The following is a 22,127-nucleotide window of genomic DNA, read 5'->3' on the forward strand; positions in this document are numbered from 1 at the left end:
TGAGAGGCAGAATGCGCTGGGCGAACATTGGGTCTTTGAGCTGACCTGCTCGCTATAAGTGGGTGTCAGTGTTGTGGGGAGTCCTTAAGATTCCATTCAGGATGCAGATTAAAATGCTCCAGTGCCATCTTCAAGGGCAGTTTCCTACAGTAACCTTCCAAAGAGAATAATAATAAATGCACAGGGCCAGGACTGTTGTGGTCACTTGCTGAAAGGACACTGCCCCTTCAAGTAGCAAAGTGGGGAGGGCTGCTTATGTGACACAGAGCTTTTCCCTGCTCATGCACTTGTTGAAATCCAGACCAGGACAGCCGTAACGAATAAGCTAGAGGAGACCCTGCTACACATGCCATCTGAAGTGAGGTAGCTTAATGTCCCCCTGCCCACAGACCACCAGCTCTACCTAAAGGGGGACACCTTTGCAGTGAATCATAGGTCTGTTTGCTCATGCTCACAAGTATCATGTCAACTCTGGCCTATTAGAATTGCCCCACCTGCCAAAGCTTCCCAAGCAATCAATCAGCTATTCTCTTTGTACTAACATCATTGCTCCTACACAGCAGAGTTCTCACCCACAATCAAGGAGCTTGCATGGAACTTTTATTCATGTAGCAACTTTCCATACAGGAAGAGACAATTATGCCCCCTTTGGAGGGGAACTGGGGCCAGGTTTCTCATTATCCATGTCATCTTCTGAGCCACTTTGAAACCTGGACAGCATGGGAGTGTCGAAAACAGAAGGTGTGGATTTCATGTCAGAAGGGCCTGCCTTTTGTGGAGAAGGGTTGGGACTGTTCCCAGGAGGCCTAGAACAAGAAAACATTTCCAGTGAGGATCCCCAGGGAGAAGTAATGTGATGGGTAGCTAACCTCTTTCACCGATCCCTATTTGTTCAGTACAAGCAGCTGAGCACCGGTGAAAGGAGTCACAGCACCCTTCAGGCATTACTGATAAATTAGGCTAAGCCACATTCCTCTAATGGTTTACATGAGGCACATATAAATACACAGGAACAGCATGGTATGGAATGAATTCCCAGTGGTCAGAACTTACTGGCACAGAGTATTATGGTATACAAATGCACTACAGCCTCTTCACTACCACTACACTGCCTCTTCTCCCACTCCCAATCAAGGATCTGATCATTGTAGAGTCAATCCTCTAAACTGCATTGCTTCATTTGTTAGCACTCTTATGCAATGGACTTTAACCTTTTCTTCCCTATGGAGGTTTTTGACCAGCATAAGGCTGAGATGATGGGATTCCTTCTTTCTGCTGAAGCGGAAGCTTGGCCATCACTGACTTCAGTGAGAACAGGATCAGAGCCCTTCATGTATAAACAAATTCCCCTTTCCTTCCCCAAAAAGGAGATCCCACAGTGAGCCAAAAGGCCCCTCCCCAAGGGCCATATTCTCATCCCTTTCTCACATGAAGCAGCACCTTCTGCCATTTCTTCACTGGGACTGTTTGTACAGTACAGTTCTACTCAGAAAGAACAAGGAGATCAGAATCTGGCCTGAGATAGCAGGTAACTAATGAGACCTACCTTGAGAGACTGGTGTACCTCAGCTTATTGAGGTGGTTACCAGCCTGGAGGGAGGCATGGAAGCCACCAGGGTTCAGCACCATAGGATGCAGATCGATCATGCTGTTGGAAGACAAGGCATTCAGGAAGAGAGCTAACACTCAACGCAGCCAAACTGTGCAGTGCCCTGTTGTTCACCCTGGATCCCGGAGGACAGGGGCACCTGAGGGGGGAGATGTAATAGTCCTATAGGAACAGACAAGAGGGAAGAGATCTCTGCGTCACACTGACCAGGCTGCAGGAGGAGCAGCGTTACAGGGGCTGAAGGGCATCAAATGTGTGTTCGGCCCACAACTGACAAGTGCCTGCTTCCCTCCAACTCCATCACATGTTCACTTTCCCCCTCACCCCGTCACTTATAAGGAAGTGGGGACGTGCTTCCTCTCCTCCTTGCTTTCTCACCCTCTCCTAGCCAATACTGACCCTCCCCAATGCCTCAAACCTCTTTTGGTTCATTGTCGACACCCCAGCCCAGTGGTGCTTCAGGTCAGTGTTCGAAGCTGTTGCTCTGTCCATCTATTGGAAATAAAAATACTCGTTGGACAACGGCACAAGCACTATTTCTTCACAAGCAAGTTAGCTAACCCACCAGTCAGTGCTCCTGCTGGGAAAGGCTAAAGCTGGGATGGAGATGCTGGTAGCATGCCTACCCCACTCTCTACAGGGCCTCTGCTGAGGAGGCTAGACTTGGAGTAGCTGTGAGCTCCCCCACAGCCAGTGCTCCTGCCCCTTTCCTACAGAATCTCTGCGGGGAGAGCCTGGGGCTGGAGTAGCTACTGAGAGAGGGCTTCGTCCTATTGGGAGAGCCTTGCTTCCTGCTCCTGTATTAATGCCCACAGTCAGAGTTACCTCCACACTAGAGAGGCCTGCAGCCTGGGACAGGTGCCATGTGTACTCTGCTACAGTGAGGGTAGCACAGAGACCCCAGGCAGCCTGGACGACTTGCATGGCTTGACAATATGTCAGGACTGGGGTCCCTAGGAATATATTAGTGGAAGATCCAAGTACAAACCTGTTTGCTCATCAGTTCCGGAAAAGGTCCGAAGACCCTGGGCATGGTGAACTTGGGAGGAGCGGTGGAGCCAGAAGTCCTGGCCCAGGAGGGACAGAATCCTCCCTCCAGAGCTTGCTTCTTCCCAGTCACTTGCCTTGGATGTCGCACTTTCACAGCCTTTGCAGCTATGAGAAAAGAAGACAAAAGCACACCCCCAAAGCACTTCAAACCAGCAACTGTAAGGCCTTCGGGTGTGTTTCACTGCCCAGAGAGGCAGGCAGGGTGCAATGTAGTTCTTCAGTTCTTGTGATACCATGTATTTAAAAATCAAGCCCAGAGGGGAACTGGATGGCTCAGGGTTTGGTAACAGTCAATGGAGCCTAGATCAGGGTGTCCTAATGCAGCTCAGGTCAGTTGTGACAGAAAGTTACCAGCCCTTGGTGGCTGCTTGTGGCCTACAGGAAATAAATGTGGAGGGGCTCAGTCAAGTTCCTAGTGGGTGAGTGTCCACATCAGCACAACTGGCCACCTATTGGCTGTCTCAGCAGAGAGGTCATGGAGACTGAACTCTCCCACCCTGGGCACTTGTCCTTCCAGGCTAGAGAGGAGAAATGCTGGTGAGACAGTGAATGTCTGGACAGAGGACTTTGCCCTCCAGGCCTGTCAATCTAGCACCTTTCACCAGTAATAAATTCAGAGAGGACATTTCCCTTAAAGCACCTGATTGCTCCCTGCTTAAGACACTCTCCTTCTGAGAGGGAGCAAAACCCTGGTGTGCTGGACATGCCCAGTGAACGCCCATAGTTAAAACAGATTTGATTTGTTGGGTTTCAGTCTAATGCAGTGACATTCCTCCTAGTCATTAAAATCCAGAAGGGACCCATTGCTCTTGTTCATCCACCCATCCTGCCTGCAGCTCAGCTGTGGCTGGGTCCTTTTTCTTTGGCAAATATCCCAAGCTCTGCACATACACACACACACACACACACGTATGCACCCATTTTCTGTAACCTATGTATCTTGAATTTGTCTGAATATAGGAAATAATAATTGGTATAGAGAAGTGCTGTTGTAGCGGTGTTGGTCCAAAGATATTCAAAGAAGAAGAGATCTGTGTAAACTCAAAAGCGTCTCCCTCTCACCAAGATAAGTTGATCCAATAAAATATATTACCTCACACACCTTGTCTCTCCTGGGACCAACATGGCTACAACAACACATAGAAAAGTGAAACACAGCCACAATATATTAGTGCATCATTATAGCTTAGTATAGCCTAGAGAGCATGATTTTCAAAAAGCTAGAGGCAAATGTACATATTTACTATTTGTGCGTGTGATAGCTAGTAAGACTCATAGCTAGCACTTGGCATGTGCAGATACCCAAAGCGCAAGTGAAACCTCAGTAACTACCTATGCATTTTTGCTAATAGCTTTGAAAATTAGACCCACTGCATTTTAAAATAATGTCACACTTTATGAGTAGGAATGGCATCTGCAGAGGCACCAGCGAGGGGAATATTTATAAGGGCCAACAGTTTTCACGCTTCAAGGCATTACCTGAGCACCTGAATTCTCCCCTGCAATGATTCAGTATCAGATGTTAGGTACATTATGGCCAATAGGGTTTTACACCTCCTATAGTTAGAGACAGGATACCAGACTAGATGGGCTATTGGTCCATTCTTGTCTGCTGGCATTTATGTCCCACAAGCTTGAGCATCCCTCTGTGGTGGCAAGCGCAGGATGCTGTGTACAGGCTTCAGACTTGCTTCTCTGCATCTCTCTCAAGCATAGCAATCCACACAACTCAGCCAGCTTTCCTTGCTTACACAACTGAACCATCTCCCTGCTGTGGGTGCTTGAGCCAGTTTAATCTCAGGATGGACTAGACCAGCATTTGCCATAGTTCTTAATCTCTCCTTTACAGCAGACCCGCAACAGAAAGGCTGCAACTGCAGTCCAGGCGGTTCTGATGTGCCCATCACTTTAGCATCAAGGCTCTGTTACATAACTAGCATTCACAGTGAATTCTGTCTGAACTGGGAGCCAAACTCTCCAGCCTCCCTTTCTTATAGCCAGTGATCACTGCCAAGCAGGAGAGCATTTCCGGACTCTTCTATCACTCCATTATGGTGGGGAGCCAGTGAGAGAAAAATCCTGCAAAGTGCCATACACGAGGGAAGATTCAGACCCACCCTGGTCTCTGAGGGAGGCAATGGCTTTCCACTGACAATGTTCTCCATGTTTCTCTAGCTCAATGGATCTCTCTGCCCTAAGGGTAAAAGCTTATCTGTGCAGGAGACAGAACTTTCTCAGGAGCTGGTCCAAGACTATGAAATTAACTCCCTCAGGAACTAAGATCCATCACAAGTCACACCACCTTCCACTCCAACTGCAAGGTGCATTTCTTTCACCTGCCTTCTCTAACAAATGTATAGCAACATGTATAGTTATTAAAAAACCTGCCAAAACAAGACACCAATGCATACACTTCTCCCTGTGGAGAGAGGATGAGAGACCAAACAACATATGGCAGATGTTAATCATGTTGCTTAATGCACTATTGGAGGGCACTCAGATACTATGCTGATGAGCACGGTACAAGAACGTATATAGTACTGTTTAGTGATGCTCCCTACCAGCCAGTCAGGATGGAGAAGCTGTCCCCAATGTTCTTTGGGTCTCACCCTAACCCCCCATCCCTCAAAATGCTCATACTGACAAGGGACAGTAAGAGGACATTCAAATGGCTGCTAGTGGTCTGTAGCAGCTTCCAGAGTCTGCTCTCCCACAACAGAAGCGAGTAACTGTCTCCCTAAACAGCAGCCAATTAACGTCTTCCGCGTAGTTCAAGCCAGAACAGTTGGATGCAGCTCAGAAGAGATGGCACCATATGTGGTGCACTGAGCAAAAGGGCATCTGGGTTAAACAGTAAATTGCTGCCTCAGCACATACCTAATCTAGTACAACCTGCTGGCAGGAGGGAAGGGACACAATGCTCCAATGTGAGGCTGGTGAGAGAAATCAGACAGTGGCATAGGCTGAAATCAGATTGTGACCCTCACTGGTTTAATCACTTGGACATGAAAAAGCCTGCTGGGTTTAATGATTCACTCCAGTGTCTATCACAGAGCTGATACAATGGCTGCAATCAGACTTCTCCTCTCGCTCCTTGTTGGCCTATGTGCTTATTATTTCTACAGCCAGGAAACCCTATCTGCAGGTAAGCAAAGCAGGACAGGTCCCCAGGGAATTCACACCCCAGGCACAGAAGAGGGCTAGGGCTGACTCCCTGTTACAGATCAGATCCTTCGCTGATTGCCAAAAAATGAGCTGAAATCAGGACGGAGGTTAGTCCCGTTTTGTGGCACTCTCACAGCTCAATGTAAAGGGAAAAGATGACCCCCATTTGGTGACTACTGTCAGCATCCAAAGCAATTGAAAATACTTTCTAAAACTAAGCTAGATCTATGACAATGATCTATTTAAGAGGCATATAGAAAGTTGGAGCTGAAAAACAAGAGGTGAACAGAGAGAAGGGCCAGTGTAAAAGGGGGTAATGAAGCAGGGAGCGTGTGGCTCAGTCTCCACTGTAAGGGGAACCACTCCAATGAGTTTAGAAAATGGAAAATGGTGACAGGAAATGAGCCCCAACGATGCCCTAAGAGAAGCCAGATACTTTACTGCAGACGTGGTGTTATCACAATGGAAGCTTGTTGTGGCTGCAGCAGCAGATTTCTTCCAGGTGGTAACAAAGGAGGAATGCCTGTTCTGAGTAGCAAAGACAGACCAGGACTTGGGATAACCTTGTTTCAGAGGCTGGGGAACCTGAATATCAGGAAAGGGAGAAAATACCTCTTTCTAAAAGGAGCCATTGAGAGAACCAACTTTCTGGGGACTGGGAACTATCACAGGAGCGATGCATTTGGGGAACATGCTTTCTGTAATAGCAGGCAAGGCCACATTTGCAGAGAGATGCATTAGCCAGCCTGTGGAATAGTCTTCCAAGGGAAATAGTGGAAGCCCCATTGCTTGGGACATTTAAAGCAAGCCTGGATAAACCCTAGTAAATGTACCATATCCTGTAGTGGCAGGGAGAGGGATGGGGTGACTTAATAGGTCCTTTCCCTCCCTAACTTGTCCAATTACACATAAGCCCATATCACAAGTGGTCTCTGCTCCAACAGGTCAGGCTGATCAAAGGTGTAACGACTCCCCAGTTGTACAAACAATTTAGTGCCAGTACTCAGCACTTTACAAACGAATACTCTCAGTACTCCTGGGGTATCACTACCGCCATTTTACAGATGAAGAGATAGACCCTCTTCGATGGCACATATTGTTGGGATTGAGAGAATCAGTGTTGGAGTTCTGGGGCTCCCCGATGCCCAGGATCTTAGGGAAGCAGTGGGGCAAATTCCTGCTAACAGCCTTTTAAACCTCCAGAAATGGTGCGAGGGAAGCGTGTGCTGGTCACTGGTTCGAGCACTGGGATTGGGGAACAAATAGCCTATGAGTTTGCACGAATGGGAGCACACCTGCTCCTCACTGCCAGGAGGGAGAAGCAGCTCAAGGAGGTAAGACCCCAGAAGAAGGCAAACCCAAGGAGGGTGGAGAAATGGAACATTTGGGCTTCTATTATACCCCCCTCTCCAATCCCACACAGCAGGGTGCAGGGGTGGCCAAACACCAGGACACATTGGCCACTCACCCACATTACAACCCCCTTCTCTCAACAGAAGTTGTGTTCACACCCGAGGCCAGGATGTGGCCTTGAGCATGCTGCTGCAAAAGATCACTTCCTTGCTCCCCTGCCCAATGTGATTCTTCAGCTGCATTCAGTCCCTTCTATTTCATGCTAGACCGAGCTCCTGCCCCATCCATTAACCTGGGGCGAACTGAAGCAGACGGCTGCACGCTCTACTCTGTGCTATGAAACAGCTGCGATGCGGAAGGCTGCACAGCCTGCTGCAGTGTCAAGTTCTTTGCTGATAGCTGCTCTTTTCTCTTCAGGTGGCACAGAAGTGTCTGGAACTGGGGGCGAGTTCTGCCAGGCACGTGGTGTCCGACATGAACAACTTGACTTCAGCCCAGAATGTCATTGAAGAAGCCAGAAACAAACTGGGTAAAACTTGCATCTCTTCCCTCCTTTTCCTTGTCCTCCTGGAACAGGGAAGGACACAGACCTCTCCTGGGTCACCTACTCCAATCACCCATGCTGCCTTTCCCGGAAACAGGATGCTCCATTTTTCTGCTAACAGGAAAAAGCCTAACCATCCTAGGGACTGGCCCAGCCACACAGATTCCCAAACACTGATTCTCTATAGGCTTAGTGGCGCTCTCTTTTTAATAACTAATTACTTCAACTGGCAGCAGAGATGCAGAGAATTCCAGAATGACCGGCTTAGGTGGGCTTCCAAACGGGGACTTCCCCATGCCCCAGCTGGGAAATCCCTGCACTAAACCTCAGTGGTAGCAGGACAGCTTCACTGGGAAGTTGAACAGCCATAAACGTTATTCCATCACAGATGCTGGGGCCCTCCATGGAAAAGGGTGCTTGCTTTAATCAACAGCTACTGCTTCATCCCAAGCTGCCTGTGCTCAGTGTCAGATGGAATAAACACCATCTCTCACAATGGAGCACTCGAGTGTGCACTGAGTAGCTGCAGCAAGTCAGTCATACAGTGGGTGCTGGGTCGGATTTATCGGGGAGGAGGGAAGGCTGCAGTGAGAGTGGAGTAGGTCTCCAGCAGTCTGCACAGAGGAGGGAAAAGCAGAGCCTGACTGTATATGCCTGAGATGGCTCCACTGGCATATGGGCAGGATGGAGTTGTGAGTGGTTTCTCGGCTAGGGTCCTGAGTTCAAAGCCATCAGCCATCAAGAGCATCAGCAGGAGGGTATATGGGAAGAGTTGATGTGCATCCTGACTCTGGGGAACAGAGAGTGGGAATTAGCTTGGGACCAAGGCCGACAATACCAGAGTCCAGTTCTATTCCCTTTTAAGTCTGTGGGAGTTTAAATATTGACTTCAGTGGCTGTAAGTCCAGCTTAGGGTGACCAGATGTCCCGATTTTATAGGGACAGTCCCGTTTTTGGGGTCTTTTTCTTATATAGGCTCCTATTACTCCCCACCCACTGTCCCGATTTTTCACACTTGCTGTCTGGTCACCCTAGTCCAGCTCCACCTAAGAAATATTTGTGATGAAATGTGAGTGCATCCCAGTGCGGATCCCGATTCTGGTAGGACTCTGATTCAGAACGGCTGCTATCTTAGAGCAGGGAGGGCAGATAGTGTACCGCATCCATCCTGATCCAAGAACAGATGCACATACTTCATCTGAATCTGTGTTTCCCCTTCTCTTTCAGGGGGTCTTGACTACCTGGTTTTGAACCACGTTGGGGGAAGTGGCCAGTTTGGCCCATTCCAAGGAGACATGGCAGCAGTGACCAACTCCATGACTGTCAACTTCTTGAGCTACATCCAGCTGACAGTTTCTGCAATGACCATGCTGCAGGAGTCTCGGGGCAGCATCATTGTCATATCGTCCCTGAGTGGTAAGGAAGGCTGCTCCTTTCAGTTACCAGTGAACGCATCCAAGCTGCCCTACTCAGTCAAACCAATCTCACAGCTATCACTGTCTCATCTCGCCTCCTCCACAGGAAAAGCCATTAGTTACAACCACAGTCAATCTCTTCTTGCCTGTTACAAAGGCTTTTAGTTCCAGAGAAGTTTTGTTAACTCTTTGGTGGCAGAGGATGAGTAATTACAACTCTCCTCCAAATCTGTCTTTCAAAATGCTCTGTACAAACTGTTCACTGGGATCACTCACCCATCACTGAAATGCAGCTACCTGGTGGTTTAGTCTGAGTAGTAACTCAAAGCAGAGTAAAGAGGGCCACCTACGAAACCATCAACACTACAAGTGCCCCTGGAGGTCTCCTCCCAAGTACTGACATGCCCTGACCCTGTTTAGCTTGTGAGATTCGATGGGATCCCAGCAAGAGCTGGTAGGGCTTCCCCATCTAATAGAAGACATGTCTGGTTACTGAGGTTGGCAGTTATGCAACAGAAAAATGATCTGAACAGTATTTAGACTTGGATCTATGTGAGAGACTCCAGCTTGTCCTCTGATAGCTCCACTTGCCTAAAACCATTTCCCTCAGCGAAACGTTTCCTTGGCGGAACTTCTCAGCTATTCCTATTGCTTTGATTCTCTTCAGGTCGCATAGGAGCCCCATTCTCCCTCTCATACAATGCAGCCAAGTTTGCTCTGGAAGGATTCTACAGCTCGCTACGCAGGGAGCTGCGCCTTCGCGAGATCAGTCTCTCAGTCACAGTTGCTGTGCTGGGATATATTGACACAGGTAAAACAAAAAAGCTACTCTCTACTGAGCAGACCCAATCATTAGGCTGCAACACATAGTGCAGAAGGGGATAAATATCATCCAGATGTTGAGAGATAATCTCAGGGGAATAAGGGGAGGTCAGGAGATTTATTACATGATGATGATCTTAAGAAGTATAGAAAAGGTTTGGGAGTTGGCTCCTGTAGTTCAGAGAGTTCATTCTCCCCAATGCACCCTCTGTTTAATCTGGAAGATTAGAGGGAAGAAGATATCATGTGTGATAATTGTTCTCTTTATCCCAGACAATGCTTTGAAAAGCATCGGTGATAAAATCACCATGCAGGCAAATCCCAAAGAAGAGTGTGCCCGGGAAGTGGTGCGGGCTGGTGTGCTGCGACATCGAGAGGTCATATATCCTTACTGGGGCCTAAAGCCTCTGCTGCTGCTAAAGGAATGGATGCCAGGCCTGATGGAAAGGCTGATGGACAAATTCTTCGTCCTGGAAAATATCCTCTAAGCCTCAGGGCAGTTCAGTTTCACATGGAAGCACAATAAAAGGAAAACCCTGCTCAAGCAGAGGGGGCAACTGAGATGCTGGACTCATGTTTGTGCTGGACATAATATTTCCAAAATGCATAGAGAGATGGGTTAAACGATAGGAAACAAAGGGTAGGAATAAATGGTCAGTTTTCAGAATGTAGAGGGGTAAATAGTGGTGTCCCCCAGGGGTCTGTACTGGGCCCAGTCCTATTTAACATATTCATAAATGATCTGGAAAAAGGGGTAAACAGTGAGGTGGCAAAATTTGCAGATGATACAAAAGAACTTAAGATAGTTAAGTCCCAGGCAGACTGCGAAGAGCTACAAAAGGATCTCTCAAAACTGGGTGACTGGGCAATTAAATGGCAGATTAAATTCAATGTTGATAAATGCAAAGTAATGCACATTGGAAAACATAATCCCAACTATACATATAAAATGATGGGGTCTAAATTAGCTATTACCACTCAAGAAAGAGATCTTGGAGTCATTGTGGATAGTTCTCTGAAAACATCCACTCAATGTGCAACTGCAGTGAAAAAAGTGAACCGAATGTTGGGAATCATTAAGAAAGGGATAGATCATGAGACAGAAAATATCATATTGCCGCTATATAAATCCATGGTACGCCCACATCTTGAATACTGTGTGCAGATGTGGTTGCCCCATCTCAAAAAAGGTATATTCGAATTGGAAAAGGTTCAGAAAAGGGCAACAAAAATGATTAGGAGTATGGAACGGCTGCTGTAAGAAGAGACATTTATAAGACTGGGACTTTTCAGCTTGAAAAAGAGACAACTAAGGGGGGATATGATAGAGGTCTATAAAATCATGACCGATGTGGAGAAAGTAAATAAGGAAGTGTTGTTTACTCCTTCTCATAACACAAGAACCAGGGGCCACCAAATGAAATTAAGAGGCAGCAAGTTTAAAACAAACAAAAAGAAGTATTTTTTCACACAACGCACAATCAACCTGTGGAACTTCTTGCCAGAGGATGTTGTGAAGGCCAAGACTATAACAGGGTTAAAAAAAGAACTAGATAAATTCATGGAGTATAGGTCCATCAATGGCTATTAAACAGGATGGGTAGGGATGGTGTCTCTAACCTCTGTTTGCCAGAAGCTGGGAATGGGTGACAGGAGATAGATCACTTGATGATTACCTGTTCTGTTCATTCCCTCTGATGCACCTGGCATAGGCCACTGTCGGAAGACAGAATACTGGGCTAGATGGACCTTTGCTCTGACCCAGTATGGCCGTTTTTATGTTCTTATGTTGAGCTAAGTTTTCCCTGATGAGCCCCAAAATACAGACCTCAGAGCTGGACAGGCCCATGAGACACAGCTCCATCCTTCACTCATATCTAGCATCTGGACACCTTGACACGTGTAGCTTACAGCCTCCTCTAGTCGGACAACGGTAACCCCCAGCCTGGCCTGAGGTGCATGTGCAGCTACCACAGACTACCTAATAATGCATGGAATTAGACCCCAGAGTGGGGATACAGAGAGAGCACTTCCCTGTCAAGGGCTGTCCTTTCCCTGCTCTTCTAAGTAGTTCAAAACTATGCAGTTGTATAGGCTTCTGGGCAGACCTCAGAGCTGCTGTCCGCCAATTAGATCAGAATGATAAGGGACAGTCCCCAATCTCTCTGTTTCAAACTGTAGTATGTCAATACACACTAGGGAACTTTTAGTGTGCATCAGGAGGGTCTACACAGTTAGTGTGCGGCACGCTGAGTGCTGTAGGTTGATACACACACACACCCCTCCCTCTCTATACCAGTTGCTAATATAACCAGGAGAGTGAGAAGGACACATCAGAGCTATATCATAGACTACATCTAATATTTCTATAACATCTTTCATCCCAGACATCCCAAAGTGGTTCACAAACTTTTATACGTAAACACCACTAAAACATAGCCATCTCAGGGGTGGGAGAGTGGCAAATAGGCACAAAACTGGTGCACAATGAAAGGGAAATGTTGGCCCAGGACAATGAGGCAAACTGGGAAGGCTGTGTTGTCCAGGCACTAGACTTGGAGACAGAAGACCTTGGTACAATTCACAGCCTTGCCACCAACTCACTGTGTAACTGTCACAAAGTCACTTCACCTCCCTGTGGCTATTTCTTCATAGGTAACAGAGATAATACTGCTTATCTCCCTTTGTAAAGCATTCAGATCTATGGATAAAAATCACTAGAGAGATGCTAGCTAAATGAAACTGCCTCAGAAGCATGAAGGGTGGATTCAAGCCTGCTGTTTCAGGGAGCTTAGTTATTTCAAGCTTGTGCTTAGACTCCTGAGTTATCCCTTCCCAATAGGGAAAGGCACTATTATAACATTGCTGCATTTTCTCTTCTGCATCACAACCTAGAGTTGTGCCACAGGCCTAAATGGAGACTGAAGCACAGGGATTACCCCGAGCATAGTTGTTCACTTTCTGCATGTCTCGTTTCAGCTGCACCACCTTCTCTTGCATCTCCGCAATCCCCACATAGTTACAGTAATTCATCTCTCCCTGAAGTGTCCAGAAAAACTTGGCCTAGAAAACAACATGGGGGGGGGGAAAGGGAGAGTAAGGCACTGCTATTCGCCTCTGCAGTGAGTACTGCTGTCTAATAGCCAAAGTGGACTGTTGGTTCACAAGATTACCTCACCATCTCTCCAGTATCGCACATACCAGCTGTTATGGCTTTGATGTTCTGTTTGTCCCTCCCACAGCTTCCATCCCTGCCCCAAGTACAGGAACAGAGTAACTGAAAACCAGGCTCTGTGTGCAATGGGAGCGTTAGTGATCTGAAATCACAAAGGTAGCTTTAAGATAGCTTTTTAAACCCTCCCCCCCCATTCTGATGGTGAGTAGGGCTGTGCCTGATCCCAGTGTAAGTTGCAGCAGCCTCTGGGCTGCTCTAACATTCTGCTTCCCATAGCTCCCTGTGAACCCTGTTAAGCCGAGAACAGCTGTAATGCCGTGCAATCTGGCCATCCCCTCAACGCACCCCTATGCTATGGACTAGGAGAAGGAATGGGGTAGAGCTTTTACACTGGTCAGGCAGCTCCCTGCACAAGGGGCAGTCTCAGGGGGACATTTACACTCACTTTAAGGCTCCTTTACACTGACAGAGCAGTGACATACAGAATTGTCAGATACCTTCAGCCTTCCATTAAATTCATGTGGGTTGGAATCAGGGGAAAGTTAATATCACAAAGCAGATAGAGAGCTGGAGAGTGTATCAGAGTCAACCTAAGGAGCCCTTACAGGGAAAAGGAGGAAGTACAACAATAGCTTCAGTATCACTTCCTCTGTCAATTCCAACCTCTATTCCCTGCACACTCCCCCAGCAAACAAACATAAAAAAACTCCTAAAAAACAGTGTAATTTTTCCATGGGGTGAGGGGAATTTGCTCCCATAATTTCCCACTAGCGGAAATCACATGACTGGATTCATATTGACCAGGCTGAACATATATCACCACAGCCTGTGATTTCAGTAACATTTTAACTCCCCTTAAGGCTTGGACCGCTCTGCAAATAGCGATCTGAGAATCAGAGTCAACACACAGGTGGAGACTACAGTGGTGGTCTCAAGCTAGCACTTCATTCCCCAGTCCCAGAAGAGATTGATCCAGGTCACGTGATGAGGCTACATCTAGGCTTTTCCATGCTGGAGACAGGGGGGAACCCTGAGAGGGTTGCAGGTTTCAGGAAAGTTCATGTACTGTTTGGAAAACAGACTTTTTCCTCCTCTTGTGGCACAGATACCAGCAGCCTAAGGTGAAACAGGGAAGGAGTGGTGGTGCAAAACTACAAGGTGATTTGTCTCATTACTAGAGTAGTCAGAGTTCCTGGCTCTGAGAGAGACACCCTCTCGCTGTTATTGCTCATAATATCTCCCCCCAATAATCTCAGATATTTGGGCAGATGGGGAGCTGTTAGTCAGGAAGGCACTGCAGGTACCTTTAAGAATGATGCCAGGCCAGCTGCCTCTTTGTCCATCTGCTTCCGCTTTCGCATGACCCTCTCACAGATCCCTGGGCTCCGCTCCATGTTTATATACAGTTCTTGCAGGCACTGCTCAGTGTAGGATAAAGACTGTACTTCAAAGTCCTCAGGGGAAATCAGCTTGCAGAATGACATACTGAGGGGGTACTCGTTGTCAAACTCATCCAAGGTCTCCATCCTACACTTCGCTAAAGAAAAACAGGTAGTAAAGCTACCCTGAATGGGAAAGCGAGCCTGCAGAGTTACTTCCTACTGGCAAGTAGAGGCCTCCCTCCTTCCCTATTCTGAGGCCCTGACACTGACACACCAGAGGGTAGATTGCTGCTATAGTAGGAGCTCATAGCTACCCTAGTGCCAACCTCTCCTGGCAAGGATCTGTGTAGGGAATAACAGAGTTGCTGAAATTGCTGGAAGATTCAGGACAGAACATCCTCCCACAGGAAAATAAGGTGATAAGTGATCCTCTTGGGCATGGCTTCTCTTAGGCTCCTCTGCACACAGAAGCATTTTCCCCAAGGGCAGTGCTGGGACCATGACCTGCATCCTATTTGAGGAACGTGACTTCCAGCTGGGGAGAGGAGCTGGCTCAGTGCCACTGAAGAGCCAAATCCCCTCTCCCCAGAGACAGAGGCAGCAGCAGAGCAGGTCCCCTCAGCCTCTCCTGCCCAGAGGGTGACAACAGTACCACAACCTCCACTTCTGTCCCCAACTCCCCATGCAGCCAGTGCCCCCGTGGGACATGGGGGTGTCACAGAGTGACAGGCCATGCGCAACAGCACCATGACCCACAGGCACTGGTGGGGCTGGACTGGACCATGATGACCCCACTCACTATCCCCTATTCACGAACAGGTAAGGAGGGGCCATCCAGCAACTTGGAAAATACAGAGGGGAACAGCCCGGCCCCATTACACTGCAAGCAAAGACCTGGCCCCACCATTCTACTTACACTGGGGAAGGCAGAGCAGGTGAACCTGCCCACCCCTTATACCACTGAAGGGAAGAGGAAATGGATCAGTTTCTGCAGCCCCAACCACCCTATGGGGGTGCGGGGAGGAACAGGTAATGACAGTGGGCGTGGCTCAGTCTTCGATGGGATCAGTGGGCGGGGCTCCCTGTCCCTGGCAGGGGGGAGTGAGAGAAGGGTCTAGGTCTCCTATGGGGGAGGGGGAGGGGAAGTGGGCGTGGCTCCTTGTCCCCTACCCAGGGAGTGGGCGGGGCTCACGAACTCCCTGTCCCCTGTGTAGCGGCTGTTCTCGCAGGGTCGGCGGCTCCCGGAACACGTGTCCCTAGCGACCCAATCGGGGAGGTAGGCGCGTGGGCCGCACACGTGACAATGCGCTAGTGTGACAGTTGGGGGGGGCGGGGTTATACGTCACTCCGGGGAAGCTAGCGCGCGTCGCCCCGCCCTCTGCCCCGAACCGGCCGGTAGGTGGGGCCAGCGGGCGGGTCTCCTCCCTTGAGGCGCGGGCCCCTCCCCCAGTCCGGCCTGGCGCGCTGCCGTGGGCAGAACCGCGCGGCGCGGGGCGGTTGGTGCCGGCTGCCGGGCGCGGGAAGGAAGAGGCGGGAGGCACGGAGCGGCGCGGCTGTCAGGCTTTATTGCGCGGGGTCGGGGCCGGCCGCGTCCCTCGGTCGCTCAGCCGCACAGGGCGGAGTCCAGGTTCTTGTAGTCCGGGTTGTAGGGCGCCCCCGCGAAGCAGATGGCCGCCTTGCGGTCGCACTCGCAGATGAACATCTCGCACGCGTCGTTCTTGGCTGCGGGGGGAAGGGAGGCGGCGTCAGCGAGGGCAAAGCGGCCGGCGAGCGCCCGGCCACGGGCCTGGCCCGCCCCGGGGCCTGCTCCCTAGGCGGGCTCCTTCCCCGTGCAGCGAGCCCAGGCGGGGCGCCCCGCACGGGCCTGGGAGCCAGAGCGGGCAGCTGGGCACGTCGGGCACCCCCGGGCTGTGGGGGCTGCGGCTTTACGGAGCGCTCGGCAGGGCCCTAGGCCGCGCGCCTCTCTCGCGGGCGCTGGGCACGTCCCCTTGGAGGGCGAGGACCGAGCGCCCCCAGGGAGACTCTGCACCGCTCCAAAGCTTGGCTCTTGCCCTAGCAGGAGCTGGGCCAGTAAAAGTTGCTGCCTCATCCCGCCCCCCGTGTCCACAGGCCTGGGACCAGCACTGCAAACTCCTTCATCAATCACAGGACACCAACCCCCTCCCAGCCACCCCGCCAAGCCACCACCCGAATTAGATCAACCTAGTGCAGCCCTTGCAAGACTAAAGTATGATGTGCCCCGGGCAGAGAACAGGTGGGACCTGCTGCACCAAGGCCCTTGCAATGGCAGGTAAATGATTTAGTAAGATAGTCTTAACAAGTGCATGGCCCATGCTGCAGAGGAAGGTGAATACTCAGATGGTCCCTGGTACCGTGACAGCTTCTCCTATTCCAAGCAATGGCAGCACTTTTGGGAAGACAGAACCCTTGCTGTTTTGAATCTGATATTTTATTCTTTGTGTGTCAATTGTACCTATCCCCTTTTAGGTGTCACTAGCCTCTGAGGGAATCCCTGTGGCTATCATGGAAACATTACATTCAGTTTTCAAATGTTTGAACAATAGCTGTGTTAAAAGAGGCAGTTTCAAACTACAGTAATGGGAAGCTTTAAATCTTCCTGGGTGGCAGGCAGGAGAATTTGCAGCGGAGGTGATTATCAGCTTCACTTGCCAGCAGAGAGAAACTAAAATAGTTATACTTCTTCCCTTCACTCTCATACCTACTCCCTTTAATTTGAAACACTCTCAAGGTGCTTTACAGAATACTTCAAACACACCACTACCGAAATGCAGCCACCCCAGGAATAAAGAGCCACAGTCAAGTAGCCCTCAACCGTGGGAGGAGAGGAAACTACGGGCAAGATACTTGGGCAAACCCCCTCTCATAAGAATTGACATGAAACTTAATAGCTAGCAAGAAGAGATGGGAGCTCTGTGCACCAGACACTGTGTGGAACTCAGTTTAGCAGGACAAAAGGCTTTGTCCTTCTGTGTGTGCCCCAGATATGAACCTGTGGTCTCAGGGAGTTAAGGCCTTTCAAACCAGAGCTATGGGCTATGCTGTGTAGAATGTGATTGTTATAGAGCAGGGGTGGCCAACTTGCGGCTCCTTGTATAGGCACCAACTCCAGGGCTGGAGCTACAGGTGCCAACTTTCCAATGTGCTGGGAGGTGCTCACTGCTCAACCCCTGGCTCTTCCACAGGCCCCGCCCCCTCCCCTGAGCCTGCAGTGCCTTCCCTGCTCCCCACCAGATCCTCCTGCATGCCAAGAAACAGCTGATCGGGAGGTGCAGGGAGGGAGGGGGAGGCGCTGATCAGCAGGGCAGCTGGTGGGCGGGAGGCATTGGGAGCGGGGTGGGGGAGCTGATGGGGGGCTGCTGATGTATTACTGTGACTCTTTGGCAATGTACATTGGTAAATTCTGGCTCCTTCTCAGGCTCAGGTTGGCCACCCCTGCTATAGAGTCTCTACGGGGAGGTATACCCACTCCTAACAAACACCATCTCTGCTGAAGTGGGTGACGGCATGGTGGGGAGCCTGCTTTTAGGAAGACCCTTCCTGCTGAAGGAGATGCAGCTTAGATCAAACCCCCATAAAAAAGAAACCAGTGGCTGACGTGAAATAAGAGAGAGTTAGACATACTGCTACAGGTAATGGTGGTGCCCGAGCAGCTGTAGGTATACAGCTCTGTGTAAGGGTTGTCCAGAAGTCCTTTACATGCTGGAAGCTTCTTGGCCTCAGAATAGCACTTATCATGCACCTGACAGCACCTGTGAAATAATGGAGAATACATTCAAAACCATGTAGAATCATAGAATATCAGGGTTGGAAGGGACCTCAGGAGGTCATCTAGTCCAACCCCCTGCTCAAAGCAGGACCAATTCCCAACTAAATCATCCCAGCCAGGGCTTTGTCAAGCCGGGCCTTAAAAACCTCCAAGGAAGGAGATTCCACCACCTCCCTAGGTAACGCATTCCAGTGCTTCACCACCCTCCTAGTGAAATAGTATTTCCTAATATCCAACCTAGACCTCCCCCACTGCAACTTGAGACCATTGCTCCTTGTTCTGTCATCTGCCACCACTGAGAACAGCCAAGCTCCATCCTCTTTGGAACCCCCCTTCAGGTAGTTGAAAGCAGCTATCAAATCCCCCCTCCTTCTTCTCTTCTGGAGACTAAACAATCCCAGTTCCCTCAGCCTCTCCTCATAAGTCATGTGCTCCAGACTCCTAATCATTTTTGTTGCCCTCCGCTGGACTCTTCCCAATTTTTCCACATCCTTCTTGTAGTGTGGGGCCCAAAACTGGACATAGTGCTCCAGATGAGGCCTCACCAATGTCGAATAAAGGGGAACGATCACGTCCCTCGATCTGCTGGCAATGCCCCTACTTATACAGCCCAAAATGCCGTTAGCCTTCTTGGCAACAAGAGCACACTGTTGAGTCATATCCAGCTTCTCGTCCACTGTGACCCCTAGGTCCTTTTCTGCAGAACTGCTACCTAGCCATTCGGTCCCTAGTCTGTAGCAGTGCATAGGATTCTTCCGTCCTAAGTGCAGGACTCTGCACTTGTCCTTGTTGAACCTAGTCATATTTCTTTTGGCCCAATCCTCTAATTTGTCTAGGTCCCTCTGTATCCGATCCCTACCCTCCAGTGTATCTACCACGCCTCCCAGTTTAGTGTCATCTGCAAACTTGCTGAGAGTGCAGTCCACACCATCCTCCAGATCATTAATAAAGATATTAAACAAAACCGGCCCCAGGACCGACCCTTGGGGCACTCCGCTTGAAACCGGCTGCCAACTAGACATGGAGCCATTGATCACTACCCGTTGAGCCTGACGATCTCCAGCTTTCTATCCACCTTACAGTCCATTCATCCAGCCCATACTTCTTTAACTTGGCGGCAAGAATATTGTGGGAGACCGTATCAAAAGCTTTGCTAAAGTCAAGGAATAACACGTCCACTGCTTTCCCCTCACCCACAGAGCCAATTATCTCGTCATAGAAGGCAATTAGGTTAGTCAGGCATGATTTGCCCTTGGTGAATTCATGCTGACTGTTCCTGATCACTTTCCTCTCCTCTAAGTGCTTCAGAATTGATTCCTTGAGGACCTGCTCCATGATTTTTCCAGGGACTGAGGTGAGGCTGACTGGCCTGTAGTTCCCCGGATCCTCCTCCTTCCCTTTTTTAAAGATGGGCACTACATTAGCCTTTTTCCAGTCATCCGGAACCTCCCCCGATTGCCCTGAGTTTTCAAAAATAATGGCCAATGGCTCTGCAATCTCATCCGCCAACTCCTTTAGCACCCTCGGATGCAGCGCATCCGGCCCCATGGACTTGTGCACGTCCAGTTTTTCTAAATTGTCCCGAACCACTTCTTTCTCCACAGAGGGCTGGTCACCTTCTCCCCATACTGTGCTGCCCAGTGCAGCAGTCTGGGAGCTGACCTTGTTCGTGAAGACAGAGGCAAAAAAATCATTGAGTACATTAGCGTTTTCCACATCTCAGGCTTGAGCTCAGCTGGCTCGTTTTAAGTTATCTAACCAGGGTGGATTGTCTAGACAGTGCTCTGAACAAAAGGGCACAATGATCAGACAGCAAATATAGGGCATCTCTGAAGGGAAAGTAATCTGCTAGATAAAGGGCCAAATTCTCCGTCTTATTGTTGCACATGCACTTACATCAGTAGCATTGTAGTGGCATCACTTGGGTACAAAGCCCTGTGATGTATGCTTAAATCAGATTACCCTGATTTGTTTCTCTCTTGGCTGCTACTTAGCACCACTACAAGAGTTGCTACTACACATTCACTTCACCTCTTCAGTATAGCAACCACCAGCAGAAGAGTGAAGCAAGGGGAGCTGCTTGGATGATGTGTAACCCCTGAGAATGCACATAGTGAAATACAATACAACCCCATTTCTTAGTTCTGAATGTCATATTAGCCAGGAATGTTCTCCAAACACCTACAGGCAGGGGCACCTGGGAAGTGGCTGTCAGCAAGAACGGCAGATACAGCTGCAAGGAGGGGGAAGGGTTCTGAGAAGGCAAAGTCTCACCAACCTGTCAAGGGTATCCACTGGTGTTCCACTGCCTCCGAGGCCACAGTAGCAGCCATAGTTATTGTAATCCTGTAGTGGGTTGCTGCTTGGGATAGTGCATTTGATCATCGCGCGGAACTGCCACAGAGCCCAGGAGATGGTAGTGGCATTGGCCGCACCCACTGAGAAGAAACACAAATGCTCAGGTTGGAGTTATACCTGACATTAGCAGACAATACATATTCATGTCTCAGATGTGCCCAATCTGGCTTCCTTGTAGCTGCAACCAAACTGATGTTAATCACAGATCCTAAAGACTGGGATATGGGGGAGGGTGGAAAAATAGCTTTCTTCTTTGGGTCTTTGAAGTTAAAGCGATAATGCTCCTGCCTATCAAAAACGGGGTGCCGCAGAGGCAGCTTCTGAAGGTGGATGATCTCATTGTCCAACTGTCACTTTCCATAGATTACCTGTGCCTGCTCCCATATCTGTGGCAAGTTGAGTTCGTACCCACCAAGACCTCCAGTCTGTGATGCATGTGCAAGATAGACAGACTTAGGGTGTGAGAGTAAGTAAATGATGTAGCCATACCTGAAAACAGCAGAATGAGCAGGATGAATTTCATTTCTTCAGCAGGGTATGAAAACTATGTGTCTTTGTGGTCTGCGTCAGTCTCTTTATATTACAGCCTTACCTTGACACAGGTGTGATAACAGGGCAGTGTTTACATTGTTGAATGCAGACTTCTGTCAGTGGATGTGGGATCACAGAGTATAGCAAGGTTGGCTGAAGGTCAGCAGTTACCTTTCCAGGAGCCAACAGGCCAGCTGCATACTTTAGGGTTTTTCTTTTATTTTAAAATTAAGATAATACTTGTGTAACAAGCTAAATTTAAAGTCCTGGAAATAAATTCTTTACATCCATAAAACAGATACAGTATAACATGGGCAAGCTCCCCAACCACAAACCAAGAACAACTGTTTCCAAGCCCAGACAGTGGGGCCTCTCTGGTGAGACTAGCACTAATGGTGGCAGTTGTGCTGGCGACTCTTCTTACACAAATACTTCTCCTCCTAGGAACTAGCCTGACATTTTCATGGCATCCTATTTTATCCCCCGTCCAGAAGGTGCACCTGTGTTCTCCTGGCCTGGGGCAGATAATAGGGTGAAAGCAGTTCACCCCATTCTGAATGGTCTTCTGTCATGAGGTGGGTGGCCAGGTGGAGGCGCTGTGTGATGCTAAGGGATAAGCAGGCTGTTATTTTGAAAACATGAAGGAGGGAGAGGAGGGAGATCTTCAATGATCTACAAATAAAAAAAGAGTCCTACAAAAAGTGGAAACTCGGTCACATTACAAAGGATGAATATAAACAAATAACACAAGTATGTATGGGCAAAACTAGAAAGGCCAAGGCACAAAATGAGATCAAACTATCTAGAGACAAAGGGTAACAAGAAAACATTCTACAAATACATTAGAAGCAAGAGGAAGACCAAGGACTGGGTAGGCCCGTTACTCAATGGGGAGGGGGGGGGGGGGAGAAAAACAACAGAAAATGTGGAAATGGC

At 49.1% G+C, this 22,127-nt stretch overlaps 3 protein-coding genes across 3 annotated transcripts; 1 reads left to right on the forward strand and 2 right to left on the reverse strand.

Annotated features, from left to right (window-relative positions):
• Positions 1 to 578: 578 nt before the first annotated feature.
• LOC135890417 (uncharacterized) lies at positions 579 to 15,763 on the reverse strand. Its single transcript, XM_065417829.1, has 7 exons — positions 15,686 to 15,763; positions 14,438 to 14,670; positions 12,898 to 13,021; positions 2,598 to 2,764; positions 2,028 to 2,101; positions 1,547 to 1,648; positions 579 to 806 (listed from the first exon to the last, which is right to left on the reverse strand). The coding sequence occupies exons 2-7, from the start codon at positions 14,657 to 14,659 to the stop codon at positions 638 to 640; spliced, it is 858 nt and encodes a 285-aa protein (XP_065273901.1). The 5' UTR covers positions 14,660 to 14,670; positions 15,686 to 15,763; the 3' UTR covers positions 579 to 637.
• LOC135890523 (hydroxysteroid 11-beta-dehydrogenase 1-like protein B) lies at positions 5,687 to 10,446 on the forward strand. Its single transcript, XM_065417943.1, has 6 exons — positions 5,687 to 5,804; positions 7,028 to 7,158; positions 7,595 to 7,706; positions 8,949 to 9,137; positions 9,804 to 9,947; positions 10,232 to 10,446. The coding sequence occupies exons 1-6, from the start codon at positions 5,687 to 5,689 to the stop codon at positions 10,444 to 10,446; spliced, it is 909 nt and encodes a 302-aa protein (XP_065274015.1).
• Positions 15,764 to 16,118: 355 nt separating the features above from the next.
• Positions 16,119 to 21,183, reverse strand: PLA2G1B (phospholipase A2 group IB). The gene is made up of 4 exons (XM_065417964.1): positions 21,150 to 21,183; positions 20,581 to 20,740; positions 18,158 to 18,285; positions 16,119 to 16,237 (listed from the first exon to the last, which is right to left on the reverse strand). The coding sequence occupies exons 1-4, from the start codon at positions 21,181 to 21,183 to the stop codon at positions 16,119 to 16,121; spliced, it is 441 nt and encodes a 146-aa protein (XP_065274036.1).
• Between the last annotated feature and the right edge of the window lie 944 nt (positions 21,184 to 22,127).

Source organism: Emys orbicularis, chromosome 16 (assembly GCF_028017835.1).
Source record: "Emys orbicularis isolate rEmyOrb1 chromosome 16, rEmyOrb1.hap1, whole genome shotgun sequence".
In the NCBI taxonomy this organism is placed as follows: Eukaryota; Metazoa; Chordata; order Testudines; family Emydidae; genus Emys; species Emys orbicularis.